The following is a 23631-nucleotide window of genomic DNA, read 5'->3' on the forward strand; positions in this document are numbered from 1 at the left end:
TTAAGATGCATGTGAAGATTGTGAGACAGGAAGCCCTGAATGCATGTGTAAGACCTTGGTGTCAGCAGATATTTTATATTAAAGCACTCTGTTCACAAGTGGCATCCCCATCTTTAATCAGGATTTGTGAACTTCCATCTAAAATCATACCGCCAATAACCAGGATAACTGTTATTTAAATAACTAAAGCTACTGTGCAGTACAAAAGGAAAATATGCTCAAGACAAATGTATTTAGCCTGAAACTGTTCAAGACAGAAGCCCCGAATCGCATTTTATTTTGAAGGGCAAACTTAAATATTTCCTGTTTTACTGCCTACTAAAATCAACATGACCGCGTGTTTGTGGAAGTGAAATCATGTGACAGTTGTTGTGGAGATGAGTGGGAGGGCATGCTGAGCCTCACCCCTTATTTAAAAAGATAATAGAACGACTGTATTCTGGAAGTAAATAGTGAGAAGCGGCTGGTACATTCTGTCTGCAATGATATAGCACAGCTGAAAGTAGTAGGGAAGTAAGGAAACCAAAGACAATGAGTTATTTTGACCTTCCGCTGCAAATAGCCTCATGTGTCTAAACTCCACAATATTGAACAAAACATCAGTTATTTGGTATATTAAGTAAGACCACTTTTAAAAGATATCACTAAATTTAACTACTGTAATCGTCTCCGCGAGAGGTGGATAAAAGAGGCTATGTTAACAGCAGTGTTGGGACTAACCCGTTATTAAGTAACGCGTTACAGTAATTACGTTATTATTGTGGTAACGAGCACGGTAACTAGTTATTATGCCAAAACCGGGAACGCGTTACTCGTTACTGGGATTTAAATAGGCTCGTTATTCGTTACTTCGTGTGGCGGCATCGCGGAGCTTCCACAGATTCAGTAACATTAGCAAGTGGTGGAGGCCAGCAGGTGGATGAAGGAAAAGGGAGGCAGGAGCAGAGACCCGAAGCAGCCGCTGGTCCGAGAGTGTCAGGTGAACTGAACTTCAGGTAAGAAGTTATAACCTGCAGTCCATCTGGGTCAGATATGAACCAAGTTTAGGTGGAGTTTATTTTCGTTATTCTGACTTTTTCGTACTTCGTGCTAGCTAGCATGACGGAGTTTCTATACAGCTGGGTGGTGCTATGTTACTGATGTTGAACTTTATTTTGTTCATAAGGTTAATTATTAGAGTTGCCAACCGTCCCATAAAAAACAGAATCGTCTCGTATTCAGAGAAAATATCATGTATTTCGTATTTAGGTGAAAAGGAACAGTTTGTCCTGGACTTCAGCTACAATGAAAAAGACACAAAGCTGCAGTTATTCTGTGTTTACGCTGCACAGCTGCCTCTTCTTCTCTCATCCTCTCACCCTCTCTCTCTCCTGATTCTACTTCAATCATGAAACTGATCAATGATTCTCTCTTGTTTATTTATCGCCCACTTTGCGCCAGAAAGAGGAACCCAGCGGATGTCGCGCTAAACAACAGCTGCACTTTTAAGCTTGATCAGCTGTTGTTAGAATTTATTTAATATTAATTTCTACTATCAGCTGATGTTTGCTGGAGCCACAGCTGTAAACCTGCTGGTCATGATGTCGGTTTGGTTATGTGATGAGAGGGAAACATGAAGATGAAACCAGGAGATGTCCTTACTGAATCATCAGAGCTGTGATGGAGAAACAGGTTTACCTTTTAGTTAACATGAATGAGTTGAAGGGAAGTTATGAACTGTTTCTGAGAGACAAATAACCCCAGGATCCTTTTCTAAGTAGCTGACAGCTGGTAACTGTGCAGGGGCGGGTCTAGCAAAGTGTTGCCAGGGGGCCAGGTAGGGCATTAAAAGGGAAAGTGGGGCACAAAGAAATACTTTCTTATTCTCATTTAAAATGTCTCACTTGTAAAAAAATAATTATCTGAGTCTTGCAACAAACAATTGATAAATTGATACATATATACCATCAGAACAGTGTACATCACTGTCACAACAGTGTTTATTTTTATTCAAAGGCTTTATGATTTTTCCTATAATGGCGGCCGGTCTCTAGTCAAAATGCCCGGGACGATTTTTCTGTCCCAGTCCAGCCCTGTAAGCAGCTCATCTGCAGTCTGGTGTTACCTACATCTTCCTATTCAGAAGGCAGAATTTCCGAGTTCTGAGTACAATCGAAAGCACCTCGACTGCAGTTTTTGTGTTGGATGTAAAAAGCAGGCTAGGATAGAATCAGGCGTGGGATTTCTCTCGTGGAAATGTGCACATTATTTTTTCCTTTCTATTGGTAGGTGGCACAGTGCACTTGTGGCAAGTAAGCAAGCTAGAAGACTGCAAAGTTATGGAAGCAACACATTAACAAGAGAATTCTGAGTAAAACCAAAGTTACTTTCCCTAGTAACTAGTTACTCTGAAAGTAACGAGTAACTTGAAGTAACTGAGTTACTTTTGATAGAAGTAACTAGTAATGTAACTAAGTTACTAATTTAAAGTAACTTACCCAACACTGGTTAACAGCCTCTCTGATCTATTACTGCACAGCTCAATAGGGAAATTGAGTAGAAAGCCACACTAATGGCCAAATTATCTGTTCAAACTGTAAGAAGACAGAGCTCAGTATTAAGGTAAGCGGCTTAAGCAAAGTTTGCCACTCTGTTTATTTAAAATAACCAGAAATAATTATATGATAGGGTGTTTTTTTCCGTTTTTGTGTGTGCTGCTCCTTCTTGATGATTGCACTGTCCTTGTTAGGTTCACCTCTATTATTAACTGATAATTTCCATATGTTTTTTTGAATTAATCTACATCTTTCATTCCTTTGTGACTTGTCATGTGTCCTGTGTATTCCTAGAATTCAGTTCTCTACCATTTCTGTCACGGCTGGCGGAGGGAGCCGTGTGGTGTGGGGGTGTGGAGGAAAAGGAGGACCCAAGATGCAGCAAACTGATGATACGAGTGATGTTTTATTTACAAAGGTGGTGGTGACAAAAACAGGCAACGAGGTATGAGTACTTTACAAACGGAAACCTAAACTGGGAGAAACTAAATAGCAAACCTGAGACCGTACAAAGGGGGTGCGGGGCAGAGGGACGCAGAGACAGGACACCATGGAACGCAGATGAATGCAGAGATACGCAGAAATACACGGATGAGTGCAGACGACCCGACGAGGAGCACAGGCAGACACCAACTATAAATACACACACCAGGTAATGAGGAAATGGCACACAGGAGGGGACACAGCTGGAACTTAATGGGCATAACGAGACACAGACCTACAAAGTAAAACAGGAAATCTAGAACCCAAACCGGACACAAGGGGGGAGGACACAGAATAACTAGAACAGAGGGAAATAGTCACAAAACACAAAACGCTGGGTCAACGACCCAGGACCATGACAATTTCTTTTCTGGAATTTCTCCTTCTGCTGGTTTCAATCTGTATTATTTGGACCCTTTTGTTATACAGTACTTTGCAAAAGTCTCCGAATTTCTTTAAATTGTGCTAGTAACTAGTAGTGGTGTGATGTGCTGTGTTGAGAAATCCAGGAAGTCTTTTATGTAACGTACAACAAGGATTGCTTCCTTTATAAAAGCGCCCCCAAGCCAGTAGAAGCAAGACAGAATACACTTGTCTGGATAATAGGGAGATAGGTGGAGAAGTGAATTTTCAAAGAGTAAAGATAGTGAAAGTAAATAAGTTTAAATGCCTGAGGTCAGCCATCCAAAACAACACACATTGTACAAGAGAGTAAAGGCATTTTGGAGTGGGTGGAGATTACTGTCAGGGGTAATATGGAAAAGTGGTAGTAACAAAACACAGGAGGCACAGCAGGAGGTAGAAGGGTAGAGGATGTTAAGATTTTCATTGGTACTGAACAAGGATGGATGTGATTAGAAATCAGTATATAACAGGAATAGTAAATATATTGGAGAAAGGATGTTGAATATGAAGCTGCAGACAGGAGGAAAAGAGGAAGACCTCAGAGTAGGTTCGTGGATGTAGTGAAGCAGTACATGCAGATTGTTGGTAAGCTGGCACCACTGATGTGACACACCGAATTTCTTCAGGAACTATAACCAGAGGGTGACTCTGGAGGCCAAGGCCACTCAGGTCAAGAGTGGTGTTAGTTTATGGTTACTATGCAGAAATTATCTTCTGTTTAACTTTTGCTATGGTAAAAATATTTACTGTTGTTTGATAGAGCTCTGGGTTTTCCCCAGGAGGCAACCTCTTTAAAGGTTCACCAGCAGTCACATTAAATTAAAATTTCTGTAGCTTAGAAGAATACGAATGAAACAGAGACCAGAGACCTACTTATACAGCCCGAGAGTCACCTTATTTGGGCCCTATCACTATTTAAATGTTTATAATAATAAGAGAGGGGCTAATAATATATTTAGAGAATATTTGTTCATAGTAGTTGAAGGAAACGGTTTCCAGGGCCTAATCCGTGGATCGACTTCCTTCGAGGCGTGGACGTCTATCAGCAGAGAATGTACCTTCACCTATCAGCAGAGAATGTCCCTTAGTCTGTAACACAGTCAAATATATTCTCAAGTAATATTCAAGCATGCCATTCAGCGTGTTAGTACGAGCTCGGGAGCAGCTTGGGAGAACAAGAAAACAGAGACTGCTTCAGATTGTCTTCCCAAATTGACTCAACTTTATTCACAAGTACAACAGTTTATATAGAGGGTAAAATTCATGAGACAGCAGATTATCAGTTTAAACCAGTACAGACCAAGATAAGGCAGCGTCTTCCTGCCCATGGGTGAAGAAGCATCCTTTGTGTAGTTTATCAGTTCAGCTACAATTGTGATTATCTCAGCGACATATTTTCAAGGCACAAAACAAACAGTTCTTACATTAGTGAAATCTGAAACAAACCATTTGGCCTTCAACAGGCGTCTAAAAGATTAAGAAACTAATGTAGCTGAGGGAGTGATCTCTGTGGTATTTCAACCTTGTACCAGCCTGTGATTCTCACACATCAATTCTTGGGTCAAAGAGAAAAATAACTAAAACAAAGGGGCCTTATTGAATGACAGAGTTTTCCTGTATAATGTCACTATAAAACAATATCCAGTAAATGCTAACCGTAGTGCTAAAATACCTAACACTCAGCATGCCCGAGCGGGAGCTCAGCGAGCGGGAGGAGCCCGCGCCGCCAGCTGAGGAGCTCAGCGAGCCGGAGGGGCCCGCACCGCCAGCTGAGGAACTCAGCGTGCCGGAACAGCTCAGCGTGCCGGAGGAGCTCGGCGAGCCGGAGGAGCTCGGCGTGCCGGAGGAGCTCGGCGTGCCGGTGGAGCTGGTCGAGCCGGAGGAGCTCGGCGAGCCTGTGGAGCCCGCGCTGCCACCGGAGGAGCTCGGAGGTCCGGAGAGACCCGCTCAGCCTGAACTGGAGGTCAGCAAGTCTGACGGGTCATCACGTCTAGCGCGCCCTCCACGCCAGCTACGCCCAGCGCGTCTGCGTCAGCGACCGGCGCGTCAGCGACTGGCGTGTCATCGACCGGCGTGTCATCGGCCTTGTACCATACCTCGCCGTTGTTCACCGGAGCTGCGCCGCCGCCACTGGATTCGGGGCAGGCCGCCTGGGGAGCAGCGGCGCCGCCACCGCCACTGGATCCCGGGCAGGCCGCCTGGGGAGCAGCGCCGCCGCCGTCTGACCCGGGGCAGGCCGCCGGAGGAGCAGCAGCGCCGCCACCGCCACTGGATCCCGGGCAGGCCGCCTGGGGAGCAGCGCCGCCGTTACTGGACCCGGGACTCGCCACCGGAGGGGCAGCAGTGCCGCCGCCACTGGAGCTGTGGCAGGCCCCCGGAACTGTTTTGCTGCTGCTGCCGGACCCGTGGCCGTCCGCCGGAGCGGCAATGTCGCCGCCTTTGGACTCGAGGTAGGCCCCCTGAACTCTTTTGTTATGTTGATGGGCCACCTGAGACTGTTTTGTGGCGTTTTTTCTTTTTGTTGCTCCGCTGCTGGATGCGCGGTCGGTCTCTGGGACTGTGACCTTGGGGGGGTTGTTTTCTTTGGTTGTTTTTGCTTGTTTTGATTCTGGCCCTCCGTCCTGGTTCCCCCCCGCCGCCCGCCCTGGGTTGGTTGTGCTGTTTTTTTTGTTTTGGTTTTGGGGTCGTCGGGAGCCGACCCTTAGAGGGGGGGTACTGTCAGGGTCCTGGGACTGGGCGACCCAGGATCCCTGAGCAGTCATGTATTATATTATTATTATTATTATTGTTGTGTATTTTGGTGTTGCTCCCCCTTCCCTGTGCTTGTGTATATGTGTGTGTGGGTGGCTGAGCACTTGTTTATAGGCGGCGTCAGGCCTGGAGGGTGTGGCCCAGCAAGGGGACTGGCCACACCCGAAGCCACACACCTGCTGCTGATCAGGCCTCGTCGGGGGAGCTACTTAAGAGAGTCTTGGAGCTCCCACCGACGCGGGATCATTGCTTGGGACTCCACGTTAGTTACCCAGTTTAGGTTTTGGTCGTGTAGTGTATGCCTGCCATTGTTCAGTGTCCTGACTGCTGCCGCTATTGTTTCCCGCAGGAGGAGCGTGGAAGGCTTAAGGAGCAGCGAGCAGACACGTGTGCAGAGAGCACTTGGAGGACACGACACGGGAGTCTGGGGAAAAACACGGGGATTTATTGTTGTTTGATATCACCCTCTGTAAATAAACGCACTGCTTGAACTTTGAGCTCCGCGCCTGGGTCCTCCTTCCCCACATCCCCACGGTCTGCCAGCCAGACCGTGACAGGATCCTTTTCTAAGTAGCTGACAGCTGGTAACTGTGCAGGGGCGGGTCTAGCAAAGTGTTGCCAGGGGGCCAGGTAGGGCATTAAAAGGGAAAGTGGGGCACAAAGAAATACTTTCTTATTCTCATTTAAAATGTCTCACTTGTAAAAAAATAATTATCTGAGTCTTGCAACAAACAATTGATAAATTGATACATATATACCATCAGAACAGTGTACATCACTGTCACAACAGTGTTTATTTTTATTCAAAGGCTTTATGATTTTTCCTATAATGGCGGGCCGGTCTCTAGTCAAAATGCCCGGGACGATTTTTCTGTCCCAGTCCAGCCCTGTATGCAGCTCATCTGCAGTCTGGTGTTACCTACATCTTCCTATTCAGAAGGCAGAATTTCCGAGTTCTGAGTACAATCGAAAGCACCTCGACTGCAGTTTTTGTGTTGGATGTAAAAAGCAGGCTAGGATAGAATCAGGCGTGGGATTTCTCTCGTGGAAATGTGCACATTATTTTTTCCTTTCTATTGGTAGGTGGCACAGTGCACTTGTGGCAAGTAAGCAAGCTAGAAGACTGGCAAAGTTATGGAAGCAACACATTAACAAGAGAATTCTGAGTAAAACCAAAGTTACTTTCCCTAGTAACTAGTTACTCTGAAAGTAACGAGTAACTTGAAGTAACTGAGTTACTTTTGATAGAAGTAACTAGTAATGTAACTAAGTTACTAATTTAAAGTAACTTACCCAACACTGGTTAACAGCCTCTCTGATCTATTACTGCACAGCTCAATAGGGAAATTGAGTAGAAAGCCACACTAATGGCCAAATTATCTGTTCAAACTGTAAGAAGACAGAGCTCAGTATTAAGGTAAGCGGCTTAAGCAAAGTTTGCCACTCTGTTTATTTAAAATAACCAGAAATAATTATATGATAGGGTGTTTTTTTCCGTTTTTGTGTGTGCTGCTCCTTCTTGATGATTGCACTGTCCTTGTTAGGTTCACCTCTATTATTAACTGATAATTTCCATATGTTTTTTTGAATTAATCTACATCTTTCATTCCTTTGTGACTTGTCATGTGTCCTGTGTATTCCTAGAATTCAGTTCTCTACCATTTCTTTTCTGGAATTTCTCCTTCTGCTGGTTTCAATCTGTATTATTTGGACCCTTTTGTTATACAGTACTTTGCAAAAGTCTCCGAATTTCTTTAAATTGTGCTAGTAACTAGTAGTGGTGTGATGTGCTGTGTTGAGAAATCCAGGAAGTCTTTTATGTAACGTACAACAAGGATTGCTTCCTTTATAAAAGCGCCCCCAAGCCAGTAGAAGCAAGACAGAATACACTTGTCTGGATAATAGGGAGATAGGTGGAGAAGTGAATTTTCAAAGAGTAAAGATAGTGAAAGTAAATAAGTTTAAATGCCTGAGGTCAGCCATCCAAAACAACACACATTGTACAAGAGAGTAAAGGCATTTTGGAGTGGGTGGAGATTACTGTCAGGGGTAATATGGAAAAGTGGTAGTAACAAAACACAGGAGGCACAGCAGGAGGTAGAAGGGTAGAGGATGTTAAGATTTTCATTGGTACTGAACAAGGATGGATGTGATTAGAAATCAGTATATAACAGGAATAGTAAATATATTGGAGAAAGGATGTTGAATATGAAGCTGCAGACAGGAGGAAAAGAGGAAGACCTCAGTGTTAAGTCTAATTGTTGAATGTCGCCATTGTGTTTCTTAAATTTGTATAGTCTTAGTTTAAGCAGTAGGATCAAAGCCATTCCTTTGATCCTGACCACCTCTCCAGCCACTCTGTGCTGGGGGAGGTTTTATTGTAGATACATCCTAACTTGAAGATCTGTTTGATGTTTGGTAGAGCTTCCTACCCTTTGTATGGTTTCACTGTGTTATCTTTGGTAAACCATACATTGGGTGTGGGGGAAGACTACCCTCTTTATGACCAAGGATGTTGTTCCTGCTTTTAGGTTTTATGACCCTTTGACCAACACACACACACACACATTCTCACATAACACACACACATTCCCACACACACACACACTCAGTGTATACATTTACATACAGTGCCTTGTCTTTGTAACCAAAGGGGGGTTGCAAGGGGAGGTGTTTTGTAAACTATTGTTTGAAGTTTGTCAATAAAAGGCGGCAAGAGGAGGCCACCAGTGTGGTCATTTCAACGTGCTGGTCACAGACGAGAGGCCTCCCTTGCGCAAGAAATCGATCGAACACTGTTGCCTTGCTTTTCTTTCATGGGAATAAGTCCTGGATACAGCGGGGTCTGAGTTTAGACCCAACATTTATTTGGTCCTTCGAGCCGGATCCTAACACATTGCATCCACCGAGGAGAGGGAGAGGACGCCACCGCAACGTCTGGGATGATTGACGTAAAGCCCTGGTGTTTTTGGCTTGCCACCAGGCCGGGAAGTTTGCGCCTGACCTCCCCTCGGGATGGATGACGATTGACGGGATCCAGAGACTCTTCCCATGAACGTAAACAAACAGTGAGTACAGAAGGCCTTAGAGAGCGTCTCTATAACCGCGTGAATGAATGTGGGATCCTAGAAACGCGTCACCGTGATTCTGCGTGAAACGTTTGAGTCCCGGGGAGCGCTGGTCACGAGAGCGCACGTGGACCCAAAACAATAGAGAGCGGCTACGGGCTGTGCGTTAAACGTGAGTCCGGGAGCGCGCTAGCCGCGTGAGAGAGACGCAGGCTTCTCCGCCGTTTGGGGCGTAGAGAGTTCTCCGCCATTTGGGGCGTGGAGAGAACCTAGGTTCAGAGTCCGGAATCTCCGCCATTTGGGGCGTTGGAGAGTGTCCGAAGGTTGAATTCTCCGCCATATGGGGCGTTTGAGAGTTTTCAACAGAGAGCGCTAGCTGTGCGTGCAGACGCAAGCGATAGGCCTATGTTGTGTGTGTGTGCGGGCCAGACGTGGTCTGCGTGAGTGTGGCTGATTGTTGTCTTGTAATGGAGAATAAAATGTGTAAGTCTGCCTTAGAAGGAGATGTAAAATTTATGCAGAAAGTTTTACCAGGCAGCACGCAGTATGTAGGTTGTTGGTATAAGAAATGTGGATTTGAAGGGACATTAGTGGAAGTTAAGTGTAAAATGCTGGTAGAAAGAATAGCTGTAAGTGTAGCAGGTAAAACAGGTAAAGCGAAGCAGAGGAAGGAATTGCAGTTAGCAGTTGCTAAGTTGTGGCTGGAGCAGGCTCAGAGGAGGAGAGAAGCACAGAATGTTAAAAGAGCAATATTGCAAGCAGTAGTTGTGAAACCTGAGGATGAAACTACAGCTCAATCCACTGCAACTACTCTAGAACAACACCGTAGAAAAGCATTAGGAAGAGCAAGAATGTTAGCAGAAAGTAGAGTCAGAGAAGAGCGTGAGAGAGCAGAGGTAGAAGTGGAGGAGAGATTAGAGGCATATTAGGAGCAGCATTGAGTCCAAGACAGACTAGGCAAGAGAGGAGACAGAAAGGAAAGAAAGTGAACACAAACGTTACAACTACATATCCATCCCTGACACAACACACAAAAAAAAAAAAAAAAAAAAAAAAAAAAAAAACAAAAAAAACCATATGGTGTTTCTGTAACAGAGTGTGAAGATGAAGAAAGTTTTTCTCCTGATCAATTCCGCGAGTGTGAGAGTGTCTGACGTCATGGTGTGTGTGAAAGGTATCCAGCTGGGGCAGACGTGATTCTGCATGTCACCTGCCCAGTGGACAAAAAGAAATAAAATAGTTGTGTGGATGAATGATGGCACGAAGAGTGTTTGGTGTTTCTCAGTCTGAAACAGCTGTAATGCTATTTTCTATTTTGGAGAAAAGTACAGTTAAAGAAAAAAAACAGAGAGAGATGTGTGTTGTTTTAAGCAGTGATGAGAATAATGGAAGTGTGGTGAGAGATGAACACAAAAACATACTGAAAATGCATTAACTATACTAACCCCACATGCATATACACATACAATGATACTCATGAGACCAGACAGCATCTTAAGCATGAGATTCTGTTTGTCATCTTGTCCAAGTCACTAGTAAGATGAAAGTGATACATAGACTAGTGGACTGAATATTATAGGAGGACAGATGGTTGCATCATAGAGGAGGAAACAGAATGCTGATGAGAGGTCTTGAATGAGTGAGTTGAGTGAGCTGATTGTGAGTTTCTGGTGTGTGAAGAAGTTTTACCATGGCACACATTTAGTTACATGAGAACTAAAACTTATTATGTGCTAAGACAACAGGGTTATGCTGTATGTTGTGTGTATGGCTGATTGGATGAATGTTTGAGATTAAACTGGCTGTTTGATTTGTCTTTATTACTAAAGTTGAACCTGCCAATTGGGTTGTTACGATTTATCCCCCTGGCATGAAGAACACGTGTCATGACTTAAACAAGGCCTTTCTTTCCATTATTTTCTTTGATTTCTTTTATTTTCTTTCTTTTATTTTGTTACTTTCATGGTGCACTGAAAGTTTTGTTTGATGATCTCTGTTGAGCAGATCTGCACGATTAGAATCGAAGCGTCGTCGAGAAAACTGTTGCAAAGTGAGCTTCTCCAAAATTAAAATGGGCTCTTATTTGGGACAATCAGGAAACAAGTTCCTGTCCAAAAGGATTCAACGAGGAAATCCAGTCTAAATTATTTTTCTTTTTGAAATGACGTTGTTTTGCTGAGCGTGGAAACGGATGCGACGATAATTTCCACAATTAGCTAAAGAAGGAATCACTGAGTGAATGAGTAAGAATTTTAAAATAAATGGGGAACTGACTGACTGACTTAACACCATTGTGTGAAGTCAACCCCCGCTTGACAAAGGTGTGGATGTATCTCTGTGTGTGTCTCTGTTACAGGAGCAGAAAGATGATAGCAACATCTGAGGTTGCGTGATGGTTTAACCTTTTAAATACCATTTTTATGTTTGTGAATCTATCAGAGGTGTGTTATTCATGGGCTTGTGGTACTCACAGAAGTTACTGTGAGAAAGTGTGTACACACCTGCGCAGCGCTAACATTTGCATTTTTTCTTACAGCATTGCAGTTTTTCATGTGATTTGATGATGTGGTTTTTAGCAGAACAACTGGTGGATGTTTGTTTCTTTATTTCAGGTTTTGTTTTCTTTAAGAGTGCATGTAGCATTCAGCAGAAGTGGACAAGTGACATGAGTGAAACAAATAAGAGATTACGATATTTATGGAATAGTTTATTATGGGCTCATTTGCTGGCCACTTTTGGACCCATAATAATATATGAGTGGAGTGACTTTGCTTAAGGGAAGTCACCGATTACATTAATGTTAACTGAGCACATGGGATGATCCATGTTTGAGGCGAATTATGGTAACAATAGTGATTTAATGATTTGAGAAAACCTGCACATGACACTTGTCTTGCTGATGCTGAATGCTTGTTACCCTTGTGATATACTTGTTTATAAGTGTGAAGTTTGATTTTACTTCCAGATCTTGTTTTCCAGGCCATGATGGTGAGTATGCAGGCTCCTGGTGGAGCCAGTTTTTAAGGCAGGGATCCAGGTTTGGTGAGTTGACGCATGAGAGTGTCCATGCGTCAAGAGGTGGGGTCCAGAAGTAACATTAAACAATGTTTACTATTATTGTTGCAGTGATTTGTGTGATTAGCTGTTTATTTACAAGTATTAAACCTATGCAAGTGGTGCATCCATGTTCAGATGAGGCTTTGATGGCCTATAAGTGAAGTTCACTGATTACAATGTGGAATAACATTGAGATGTTAAATAATTTGGAATAAATTATGGGAAAACGTAGGAGTTTAATGAGTTTAGAATAAACCCGCAATGATACTTGTCTCTGTGATGCTAAATACTTTATTACTCTTATGATCTACAGTTGGTTGCGAATGTGAAGTTGTTTTAAATTTAAGACTTTGTCTTCTGTGATACAGGAGCTGGGAGCTAAACAAGCTGAACATTTAAGTGCTGATTAATGTTCTTACACAGGGTTACAGCTTGGAGTGAAGCTGCTCCAAGGGACAAACCCTGGAGATTGTTTTAGGGAGACTGTGCAACACTCTTGTACATGTCTCATTGGGGAGTTGACACATGGCGAAAGCCGTGTGGCGAGAGGAGTGTCATTTTTTCAATTTGTAGATGTCGTGAGATGCCATGATGAGAAGGAGTGACTGAGAGGATCGCCCACAAAATGGAACCTGAGGGAGCGTGCCAAGCTCCAAAAAGTGACAGCGCAGAGGAGGTCCAGCGATGGACTTGTGGTTCTGTGAACAGCACAAATGCAAGGTGACTGTAAAATAACTAACAGCACTTTTTCCACAAGTGAAGCCAGTAACTTACTATCCTAAAAGATTAGCTCTAGTTGCTCGTGCTTTACCTCCATGCGTGAGATCAGTATGTGCAGCAGCTTAAGCTGTACAATGTTTCAATAGTTTATTTCACCCTTTGACACTGTTAGTTCCACACGAGGTAGATGTTTACTATTGCAGACTAAACTTACATTTCTGTCACCTACAAGACACTTGTCTTTAATGTTACTGTTACTCTCACAACCACACATATTACCATAAAGTGGTGCAGAATTCTGAATCTGTCCAACCCTTTTTGCCAACGGAGGAGGGCACTTCTCATGAGTGTAGAGAGCGCGAGGAGAAGACGTGTAAGCTGAGGGATGACTTAATAGATGTGCCACTCGTTGAGGGAAAGGTTTGGTTTGTTGATGATTTGAGTTTTACAACAGCAGAGGGACAGACTAGAACACGTTTTACTGTAGCAGACAGTGAGAGAGAGTTATCTATGTAGGACAACTAGCATGTTTCATATTTGCTTGAGCAGCAGAGATGCTAGCTTTAACGGAAGCGTGTAAAGCTGTAGAGAGACAATATACACTGATAGGTAGTATACATTTGCTACTGTACATTTCTTTGTAGTGCAGTGAGTGAGACGAGGGGTGACAACCTCTACAGGGAAACCTGCAGAACACACCAAACTCTTGCAAATTCTGCTGGATGCAGCGTTATTAACCAGTGGAATTGCCGTTTGTAAATGTGCAGCACACATGTGAGGGAAAGATCCGGTTGCATTAGGGAAAGTTTTTGCAGATAAGATCGCAAAAGAGGCAGCTGTAGTTAAACATGGTGTTAACCTTTTATCAGTACAGCATTAGCAGACATGCAGGCCCACTCACCTACTGCAGGAAAACAGTTGTGACTTACAGAGGGAGCAAGCTTGCAGGATGATTTTTTTTTATCTGTGTGATAAACCAGTACTGCCTAATAATTTGTATAAGACTGCTGCTATTTTGAGCCATTGGCTATACCATGTCTCAAACAGGAGGGAGATGAGCAGTCGTTATACTCACTCTAGGATTATTAAATACTTTTAAAAAAAAACTTTTTTGCAGAGAGAACTAATGGAACAGTAAAGTTAGGATTTAGGAAGACAGGCAGGACATGGTTAGACTGTATAGAATAAGTACATGAGGATTACTCCAACAGAGAATGGTCTGACTCTTTGAGATTACACATGTTAGAGGATTTAGAGTTAGAGTTAGAGTTCCAGTCTTCTGTAGTGATGATAGAAAAGCAGAAGAGAGAGCATATTAGCAGATTAGATGCTTGAAAATGTTTAAAAGTAAAGTAGTCATGAGAACAAATGATCTGCCAGATGATTCTGTTTCTTCGCAGGAGCAGAGCCTGAAGTCTGGAGATTGGATGATGATAAGGCCATGGAGAGGAAGTGCTGGTCCAGTCCACGATGGGAAGGTCCATATCGGATGCTGCTGACGACGACCACAGCAGTGAAGATTGCCGGAAGGAACACTTGGATATATCAAGCGCACTGCAAGAAGGTGACACACATCCAGGCCAGCTCGGAGTAAGTGGCAGGAAGACCGGGAACAAAGGGGGGGGAAAGCCTCCAGGGCCCCTCGTCTCAATCCGGTGAAGAAACCAACTGAGCCACAGGTACTCATCAGAATGGCTGGGAATGTGCTGTGCATCTTCTTGTGCCTGTGGACCCTGAGTGGGATGACAGGGAGCGCACTGGGACAGAGCGAACCACACCAGGTACCCGCATGGGTTTTCAACAACTACTGGTGGCAGTTTAAGAACACAACCGCTCACATAAACAACGAGACCAATGGTTATGCTTGTGATGCCACTGGCTACACATTCTTCTGGACTGTGGCCCTGTAGCATCACTGAGAGCGAGACAGTTTGTTTGGTTGCTTTAGCAACACATCCAGGAACACTGCCAACTTTTCAACTGCTCTGAACCTGAATGGAAGGTTGATTCACCAGTAGCTGGGAAGGTGAACTGCTCTGGTGAGACAGACCTGCTCGTCTGACTCAAAGAATATGACTTGTTGCAGGACATTATACAGTTAAACGAACTGGAAACAGGCCAATTGCCTATGTGTACGAAGGACAATGGATTAGCCCAAGTTGGAGATTAACCATGGAACATGGCAACATCACTTATTCTTTTGTCTTTTGCAAGAAGGATGTAAACAAAGAAGCCTTTTGTCTACATTTACATCATGAACACTTGAGGTTTTGAGCCAAGAAGATCAAAACACCTTGATCCAATTTCCTTTACAAAGCTTTTTCTGCGGTGACAACAGGACAGGAGAAGAGTTGTAAATGCAGATAATTCACAAGTTGACTCTAACCCCCACAGGATGCCTACAGTGAGAAGATTTGGGGGGTTGATAGGAGTCATAAAGAAGGGTGTTGACCAGGCTGCAGCTTTGAAGTTAGCTGAGAGCCATATGGACAAACAATAAAGTCAACTGATGCATTTAAATACCTATGTCTGTATACAGTTGGATTGTAGAGACACATGATTTTTGAGAATGATGATTCTTCTTGTTTGACCTTTGACATTCAGTTGTTTACTTGAAGAAATACATAATGAATTGCACGACAGGAGTAGATCCGCCACAAGGCTGGATAGCTTGGTTACCGTCTGGTCCTTGGTGGCATCTTCTTTTGAAAATATTAATTCCTGTTTTTGAACTGTTGATACTGATTTGCTTATGTATAGGATGTAGTTTACTGTGCATGAATGAAATCTACACTGACACTGTCAAACAAAGGGTGCATAAGTTGAAATTTAAGTATACAATGACAAAAAGGAGGGAAATGTTAAGTCTAATTGTTGAATGTCGCCATTGTGTTTCTTAAATTTGTATAGTCTTAGTTTAAGCAGTAGGATCAAAGCCATTCCTTTGATCCTGACCACCTCTCCAGCCACTCTGTGCTGGGGGAGGTTTTATTGTAGATACATCCTAACTTGAAGATCTGTTTGATGTTTGGTAGAGCTTCCTACCCTTTGTATGGTTTCACTGTGTTATCTTTGGTAAACCATACATTGGGTGTGGGGGAAGACTACCCTCTTTATGACCAAGGATGTTGTTCCTGCTTTTAGGTTTTATGACCCTTTGATCAACACACACACACACACATTCTCACATAACACACACACATTCCCACACACACACACACTCAGTGTATACATTTACATACAGTGCCTTGTCTTTGTAACCAAAGGGGGGTTGCAAGGGGAGGTGTTTTGTAAACTATTGTTTGAAGTTTGTCAATAAAAGGCGGCAAGAGGAGGCCACCAGTGTGGTCATTTCAACGTGCTGGTCACAGACGAGAGGCCTCCCTTGCGCAAGAAATCGATCGAACACTGTTGCCTTGCTTTTCTTTCATGGGAATAAGTCCTGGATACAGCGGGGTCTGAGTTTAGACCCAACACTCAGAGTAGGTTCGTGGATGTAGTGAAGCAGTACATGCAGATTGTTGGTAAGCTGGCACCACTGATGTGACACCGAATTTCTTCAGGAACTATAACCAGAGGGTGACTCTGGAGGCCAAGGCCACTCAGGTCAAGAGTGGTGTTAGTTTATGGTTACTATGCAGAAATTATCTTCTGTTTAACTTTTGCTATGGTAAAAATATTTACTGTTGTTTGATAGAGCTCTGGGTTTTCCCCAGGAGGCAACCTCTTTAAAGGTTCACCAGCAGTCACATTAAATTAAAATTTCTGTAGCTTAGAAGAATACGAATGAAACAGAGACCAGAGACCTACTTATACAGCCCGAGAGTCACCTTATTTGGGCCCTATCACTATTTAAATGTTTATAATAATAAGAGAGGGGCTAATAATATATTTAGAGAATATTTGTTCATAGTAGTCAAAAACTAACTTTTGATAGTGGATATATTTAAATGTGGAAACATATCATTATCTACAGCCTTATTCTATACATATACATAAAAACATAGATATAGTCCATACATTACTACAAACATACATACATTTAGTGGTCGCCAAGCTTTATCAAAATCGTTGGTTTTTGGACACTGGTTACTTTATAAATCTTTTTTAGTCTAGTCCTTGTGCAGAAGAAAGTTTTTTGTTTGTTTATTGAGTCACTTAACAATGAGCTATGAAACATTCAAAAATGACACCTAACAACAGGTTTTATAAACAGACGGAGGTCAGTAGAGAGACAACAGGGAGTGTCTACAGCCATCAACAAAAACAGTGGAAGATCTGTCATGGATTGGAGGTCCATTTGTTGTTATGTTGGAAACTGAAGCAGTGTCGTTGTAATAATCAATGGAGATATCGAAAGGCAGCCAACATTCAAATGAGAGCTTTACAAATCCTTCGGAAGCCTGGAGAACTACTTCCTGAAGACTACAACTACAAGAAGAAGAATTACAAGAAAGCTATAGTTCAGGCTGTGTTGGAGAAAAAAGGTGGTAATGCCAATGACTGATTTTCAAAATCTGTTTTAACCATGCAAATTAAAGTGTATTAGATGGATTAACCTGATGGATATGGCTGGGCATGTAAGGCAGATCTGCAAATGGGCGACAGGACTGAGCGCGACAAACAAAGTGGCCGCATGATCCCTTTATTAGAAAATTAGGAGACTACTACCCCCCCCCCCCCCCCCCCCCCCCCCAAAAAAAAAAAAAAAGGCTGCTTAGACTAGTATACAAATTGTCATGGGCCTCGGTGTGCGGCTGGAATTTTCTATCAGAGTCCTGAGCCTACCTGGAATCCACTCCTGGCCAGTTCCTCTCACCTGGAGCTGAACCCATGTTGGTAGCTGGTTTTCATATTTCAAGCTCTCTTTGTGATTTTCCTTGCTGACCATAATTTTTTTTGTGCTACAGTTCCTGGATTCACCTTGTCTCAACCCTCTGGCTTACGCTCCTCTCTCAGACTCAGGATACCAAACCACCATTTTGGAAATCACACTGAGCCTCACCTGCCTGCTGTCCTGCCACCACACTCCATCAGGAACCTCCAGATCCCCGAGCCACGTTACCCAGGTCACGCCACTTCACGCCACATCAAGTTCTGTGTTTCGTTGTGTTTTGTCCTTGCCTCTTAGTCTAACCAATAAATATATTGTAAAACCACCTGCTGTCTCTGTTCTGGGTTTCTGCACCTGAGTCCAGTTTTGGTACTGACCACTCTGTCCTGTGACACAAATTCCCTAAATTTAAGGTTTTCCTACTTAATTTTCAGTTTTTGTTCAGTTTCTTGCTTTTTTTAACTGACAGTTTCTCTTGAGAGTACGTGCTCTAACAATTGCCCCAAAAGTTCACTCTTGCTTATCTTTACTAAGATAACAAGAGTGAAATGCACTACAAAACAGCATTAACCTATATTAACCTCTCCAGGCTTCTGAAGGATATCTAAAGATCTCGTTTGAATGTTGTCTGCCTTTCAATGTCTCCATTTGTTATAGTCATAAAATTCTACCTTGTAATTAACTTGGGCATCATCTGGGAAGTTTATGTACTGTCTTCTCAATACACAAATGGCCTTGAACACTCTGTGAAAGACTTTACACGCTGTTGGGTCACTAACTCCACATAAATCCCCAGTTTCTTGGTGAAAGGTGCCATCACCAGTGTGTGAATGTGTGTGTGAATGGGTGAATGACTGAATGTAGTGTAAAGCGCTTTGGGGTCCTATGGGCTAGAAAAGCGCTATACAAATGCAGGCCATTTACATGCCGAAAAACATAAGGTTATGAGCACCTGCAGACTTATTGGAACAGGCAGTCCTCTTTGGTTAACAGATGAAAGACTGGGTTCCAAAAGGGAAATGATCCCCCCAGCATTTACTTTATGCATTCAAAAACAGTCTCAAACTGATGTTTTGTAGTGGGTCACTTCTGTCAGCAAGAATTTGTCTAGCAGGTGGTATTCAGTGACCATCACTGAGATACTCCAAGTAATCCATGTGTCCTCTTCAGCAAACAGCACTAATGTAAAGTTAGACCTGCCTGCTGGGAGCTTTTATTTAAACCTCAATTTATGCCTGTATTAGCTCTAATCCTCCTTCAGGAAACAAGTTTGTTAGTTAGGAAAAGGCTTAGTCTAGTACTGTTTTATACTTTGACTGAGGAAACAGTTCTGTTAGTCTGCATTTAAAGGTTGTTTAAATCTAGGACTAACTTTAATCTCTGTCTGGGAAACTCTCCCATATTGATTAAATTTATACCCGATTATGTTCTGATCAGTATGAATTATGGTTCTGTGTCTACTACAACATTTAGAATCAGAGAGACTTTATTAATCCCAGAGGGAAATTGAGTTGTCATAGCAGCAAATATACAACAAACATCAAGCACTCATATAAAGTGAGTGTAAAAACAGAGATTTTGATAGATAAATATTAAGATAAATAGATAAACAGATATAGGTATAAATATACATATAAATTTAAGTATGTGCGCAAATAAATGTCGTGGTGTATAAAAGTGACAGGGTGCATTGATGTGTGATTAATTCTGTTCCACATGTGTGAACCTGACCCAAGTGGATGAATTAAAGAGTGTGATAGCAGATTCTTCATATCATGTGTTTGTGTACACACTTGTATTTACATATCGGAAAATATCGGGCATTAAAGAAATAATATTATATTTTAAATATGCCAAAGCACGGTGATCAAGTCAGTTATCTCCTTAGCTGAAATTTGATTTTGAAGTGGTTTACAGAGTCACATGTGGATTTGCTAATATGTTGGTCAGTCTCTTCAGTCATGCACCAAATGTGTAACTGAAACTCACCCTGCCTTTCTACACAACTTATTTCATTCTGATTGGATCTTGTGTCAAGAGCGGGGTCTGCAGCAGTTTGAGTTTATTTTGTAGTTTTGATTCCTTTTGTTATATTGAAATATGTTAAGTTCATGTGGTATTATTGAAGTTTAGTCTAGTTGTGTTATCACCTATGTCTCTGTGTTTGTGAGGCTTTTCCTGTCTTGTGTGTCAGTCTAACATATGTTTCTTGTCTGTTTCATGTTGTCAAGCTTGTGCTATCATGTCTACCGATTTTTCCATTTTTATTCTGATTTTCCTGTGGCATCATGTTCATTTGTGTCAGCTGTGTCTCCCCAGGTGTTTCCACTTCCCTCATTACCCTCTTGCGTATTTAACCAAACAAGGAAGAAGAAAATGATCAGAGATGTAGTCTATCAGAATAAAAACTAACAAAAATGAACAACTGTCAACAACTGGAGCTTTTATTCTTTCAAGGGAGTGAAAACATCAAATACAAGGTTTCATGCAAGTTCCTCGAACGGTGAACATTCCATAACATATTATTTCCATCATTTCCCTCCTGTTTATGCAATCATGCTTTAAAATAAAGCATGACACAACACACATTATAGATAAAAGTATATATGCATATACAGTCATTTAATCAAGGCTAAGTTGTGTCTCTTCTGATTTTCAATGTGCTCGTCCTAAGTGCTTTACACTTCAGCTACTGCCTTTATGCCTTCATAATCTCTGTTCTCCAGCTCATGATAATACTGGTCCATGTGTGGATTTGGTGATAGGTACGTCTTCGCCACAGCAGTCTCTATCAGCCTTTGGGCCTATTTTTATTATGTTTTATCAATCCCACCCTCCTTTGTCTTAAAACTGTCACACAATGACACATTTCCTTCTATTGGCTTCTCAAAAAACAGTGATGAGTCTTTGGGCCGGTCCCCTCAGACACGGGATGCAACAGCACCTGCAACTGCTACAGAGACTAACACAGAACAGATTAGAGTGCTCCATCTCGTCTAATGGATTGTCTGCCCCCTGAGTTTTCAGCTCCTCTGTTAGTGTAGTTAATCCCACCAATGCTCTTGTCATAGATCCATCAGGAGTAGTATTGCTAGGTATGACAGTTCAACAGCTAGATCTGAACATTTTACTTACTCTATTAGCATATCTAATGCCATTCTGTTTTGCCATGTTATCAGAGAGGTTGCTTGCAGCTGTTCTGAAAACCCCTCTACTGTGATTCAAGGATCTTTGTTGATTATAATGAGGTAATTTATCCAATCAACATTTTTATTAATAGTCACTGTAAAAGGCATAACAAGATAAGCTATGGCACATGTACCTTTCCACTCCGCAGGTAGTTTAGCGCGCAGCTTCTTATTCCCACACAGCCACCAAATATCTGCTCTGCCAGTGGCATAGTTTAAAAACCAGCATCCCTTATAGAAATTGGTGTCAGAGGTTATGTTTATGGCAGTGTTGCACCACTCTAGCTTACCCAAGTTCCTACCTTCACCGGCCCTTGTGAAGGAAGTCTAGTTTCCAGACTACATGAGTGCATCAGGAGGGACTTGTGGTTTAACTGCAGGAAATAAATAGTGGTGAGTGTGACCATGACAGTACCCCCCCCTCAAGGGCCGGCCCCTGACAGCCACAAAAACACACCACCAGACCCGGGCCATGACCAAAACGAAGGCCCCAGAGTCCCAAACAAACGTTCACAAAACTCACAGGGGAGCAGAGTCCGAAGCACAGTTCAGGCGGCCGGCCACGAAGAAGGCCGTAGAGGCGCACAAAAGGTTCAGGAGGCCGGCCATGCGGAAGGCAACGGCGGCCACTCAGGCGAAGAGGGTCCGGGGGCCGGCCGTGCGGAAGGCAACGGCGGCCGCTCAGGCGAAGAGGGTCCGGGGGCCGGCCGTGCGGAAGGCAACGGCGGCCGCTCAGGCAATGGCGGTCCGGGGGCCGGCCGTGCGGAAGGCAACGCCGGCCAGTCAGGCAACGGCGGCCAGTCAGGCAACGGCGCCCGGCCAGTAGCCCGGCCAGCGGTCCAGAAAACGGCCGTTTAGCTCCAGACCCAAACGAGGCTGGGCCAGGCGAGGCTGAGGGCACGGAAGCCGGGACCGCAGCAGGCGGAGATGATGATGCAGACACGAAGGCCGGACCAGACGATGATGCAGACACGAAGGCCGGACCAGGCGAGGATGCAGACACGAAGGCCGGACCAGGCGAGGATGCAGACACGAAGGCCGGACCAGGCGATGATGCAGACACAAAGGCCGGACCAGGCGAGGATGCAGACACGAAGGCCGGACCAGGCGAGGCTGATGAGGATGCAGACACGAAGGCGGACCAGGCGAGGCTGATGAGGATGCAGACACGAAGGCGGACCAGGCGATGCTGAAGCAGTAGCCGAAGCCGGACCAGGCGATGCTGAAGCAGTAGCCGAAGCCGGACCAGGCGTGGATGAAGCTGGAGATGAAACCGGGCCAGGCGTGAATGAAACCGGGCCAGGCGTGGATGAAACCGGGCCAGGCGATGAAGAAGCTGTAGCTGAAGCCGGGCCGGGCGAGGACGAAGCTGTAGCTGAAGCTGGGCCGGGCGAAGCTGACGCTGTAGCTGAAGCTGGGCCAGGTGAGGATGAAGCTGGACCAGAATCAGGCGAGGATGAAGCCGAGGATGAAGCTGGACCAGAATCAGGCGAGGATGAAGCCGAGGATGAAGCCGGGCCAGGCGTGGATGAAACCGGGCCAGGCGAGGATGAAGCCGGGCCAGGCGAGGATGAAGCCGGGCCAGGCGAGGCTGCGTCCTCAGGCTGAGGCGTGGTAGTAGCAGGTGGTAGCGCTGCAGGTGGTGGTACTGCAGGAGGCGGCGCTGCAGCCACAGGTGGAGAAGCAGCCACAGGTGGAGAAGCAGCCACAGGAGGCCGGACGGGCTCCTCGAGCCCCCCAGCCGACGTGGCAGTCAGTGTGGCATGAGGCTGGACGGGCTCCTCGGGCCCCCCAGCTAGCGAAGCAGGAGGCTGGACGGGCTCCTCGGGCCCCCCAGCGAAAACAGCCGCAGAACCAGTAGGCACGTGGGCCTCTGGCACATATGAAACAAAACCAGTAGGCACGTGGGCCTCTGGCACATATGAAACAAAACCAGTAGGCACGTGGGCCTCTGGCACGTATGAAACAAAACCAGTAGGCACGTGGGCCTCCGGCACACATAAGGAGGGCTGCAGCTGCGCAGAGCACTGACCCTGCTCAGGCAGTGACAGCCCGGTGCAGTTCACAGCTGGCATCTTGGCCTCCAGGGGTCCAGAGTAAGCTGAGGGCAGTAACCCAGCCTCTGGGGAAGCCCCGGAGTGAGCAATAGTCTCTAATGTAGCCAGCTTTTGAGGAACAGGTCCGTAGTGAAACAGTTTGTCTCCCTGCTCAGAAACAGCGGTGGAAAAACAGTGCGAAAATTGTGGCTCAGCCATTACCGGAACTGTGGGCTGTAGCGATGCTAGCGGTGGTGGTGGCTGAGTGGCTAACCGGAGCGGCGGCAGAACGGGTAATTGAGCCCTTAGGGAGGCTAACGGTTGAGCCACAGACCTGAGAGCTTGTGGCCGGACACAGAACTGAGCCGGAGAATGGTGATAAAGTCCTGGCTCAGAGGGAGCGGCAGAGAAACAGTCTCTCGGTTTTACAGAGGGTTTGTAGACGCCCACTTGCGAAGGATCCGTTACCACGAAGGTAGGTAAGCTATCTACACTGTCTCTCATCCCGCTCTGAATAGCCCCAGAAAACAGAGTCCCGGAATCTGGGGAAGCCAG

General features: G+C 44.5%; 2 protein-coding genes across 4 annotated transcripts; one reads left to right on the plus strand and one right to left on the minus strand.

Annotated features, from left to right (window-relative positions):
• Positions 1–420: 420 nt before the first annotated feature.
• On the plus strand, positions 421–14318 carry LOC147326516 (uncharacterized). 3 transcript variants are annotated; one of them, XM_086301804.1, is made up of 4 exons: positions 421–995; positions 2829–3186; positions 5106–6435; positions 6523–14318. In XM_086301804.1, exon 3 carries the CDS (start codon positions 5107–5109, stop codon positions 5983–5985), a length of 879 nt encoding a protein of 292 aa, XP_086157930.1. In that variant the 5' UTR covers positions 421–995; positions 2829–3186; position 5106; the 3' UTR covers positions 5986–6435; positions 6523–14318. The 3 variants fall into 3 exon arrangements, with proteins under 3 accessions (XP_086157930.1, XP_086157928.1, XP_086157929.1); XM_086301802.1 differs by having other exon boundaries at positions 2829–6435; XM_086301803.1 differs by lacking the exon at positions 421–995 and having other exon boundaries at positions 1022–6435.
• LOC147326517 (uncharacterized) lies at positions 12853–23631 on the minus strand. Its single transcript, XM_086297786.1, has 5 exons — positions 23380–23631; positions 22209–23286; positions 21564–22153; positions 21343–21414; positions 12853–12996 (listed from the first exon to the last, which is right to left on the minus strand). The coding sequence occupies exons 1-5, from the start codon at positions 23578–23580 to the stop codon at positions 12853–12855; spliced, it is 2085 nt and encodes a 694-aa protein (XP_086153912.1). The 5' UTR covers positions 23581–23631.

The sequence above is a fragment of the Aulonocara sp. 'chitande type north' Nkhata Bay genome, linkage group LG7 (genome assembly GCF_057382095.1).
Source record: "Aulonocara sp. 'chitande type north' Nkhata Bay isolate Kocher_YH1m ecotype deep benthic linkage group LG7, A_spYH_male_GT1.1, whole genome shotgun sequence".
Lineage (NCBI taxonomy): Eukaryota > Metazoa > Chordata > Actinopteri > Cichliformes > Cichlidae > Aulonocara > Aulonocara sp. 'chitande type north' Nkhata Bay.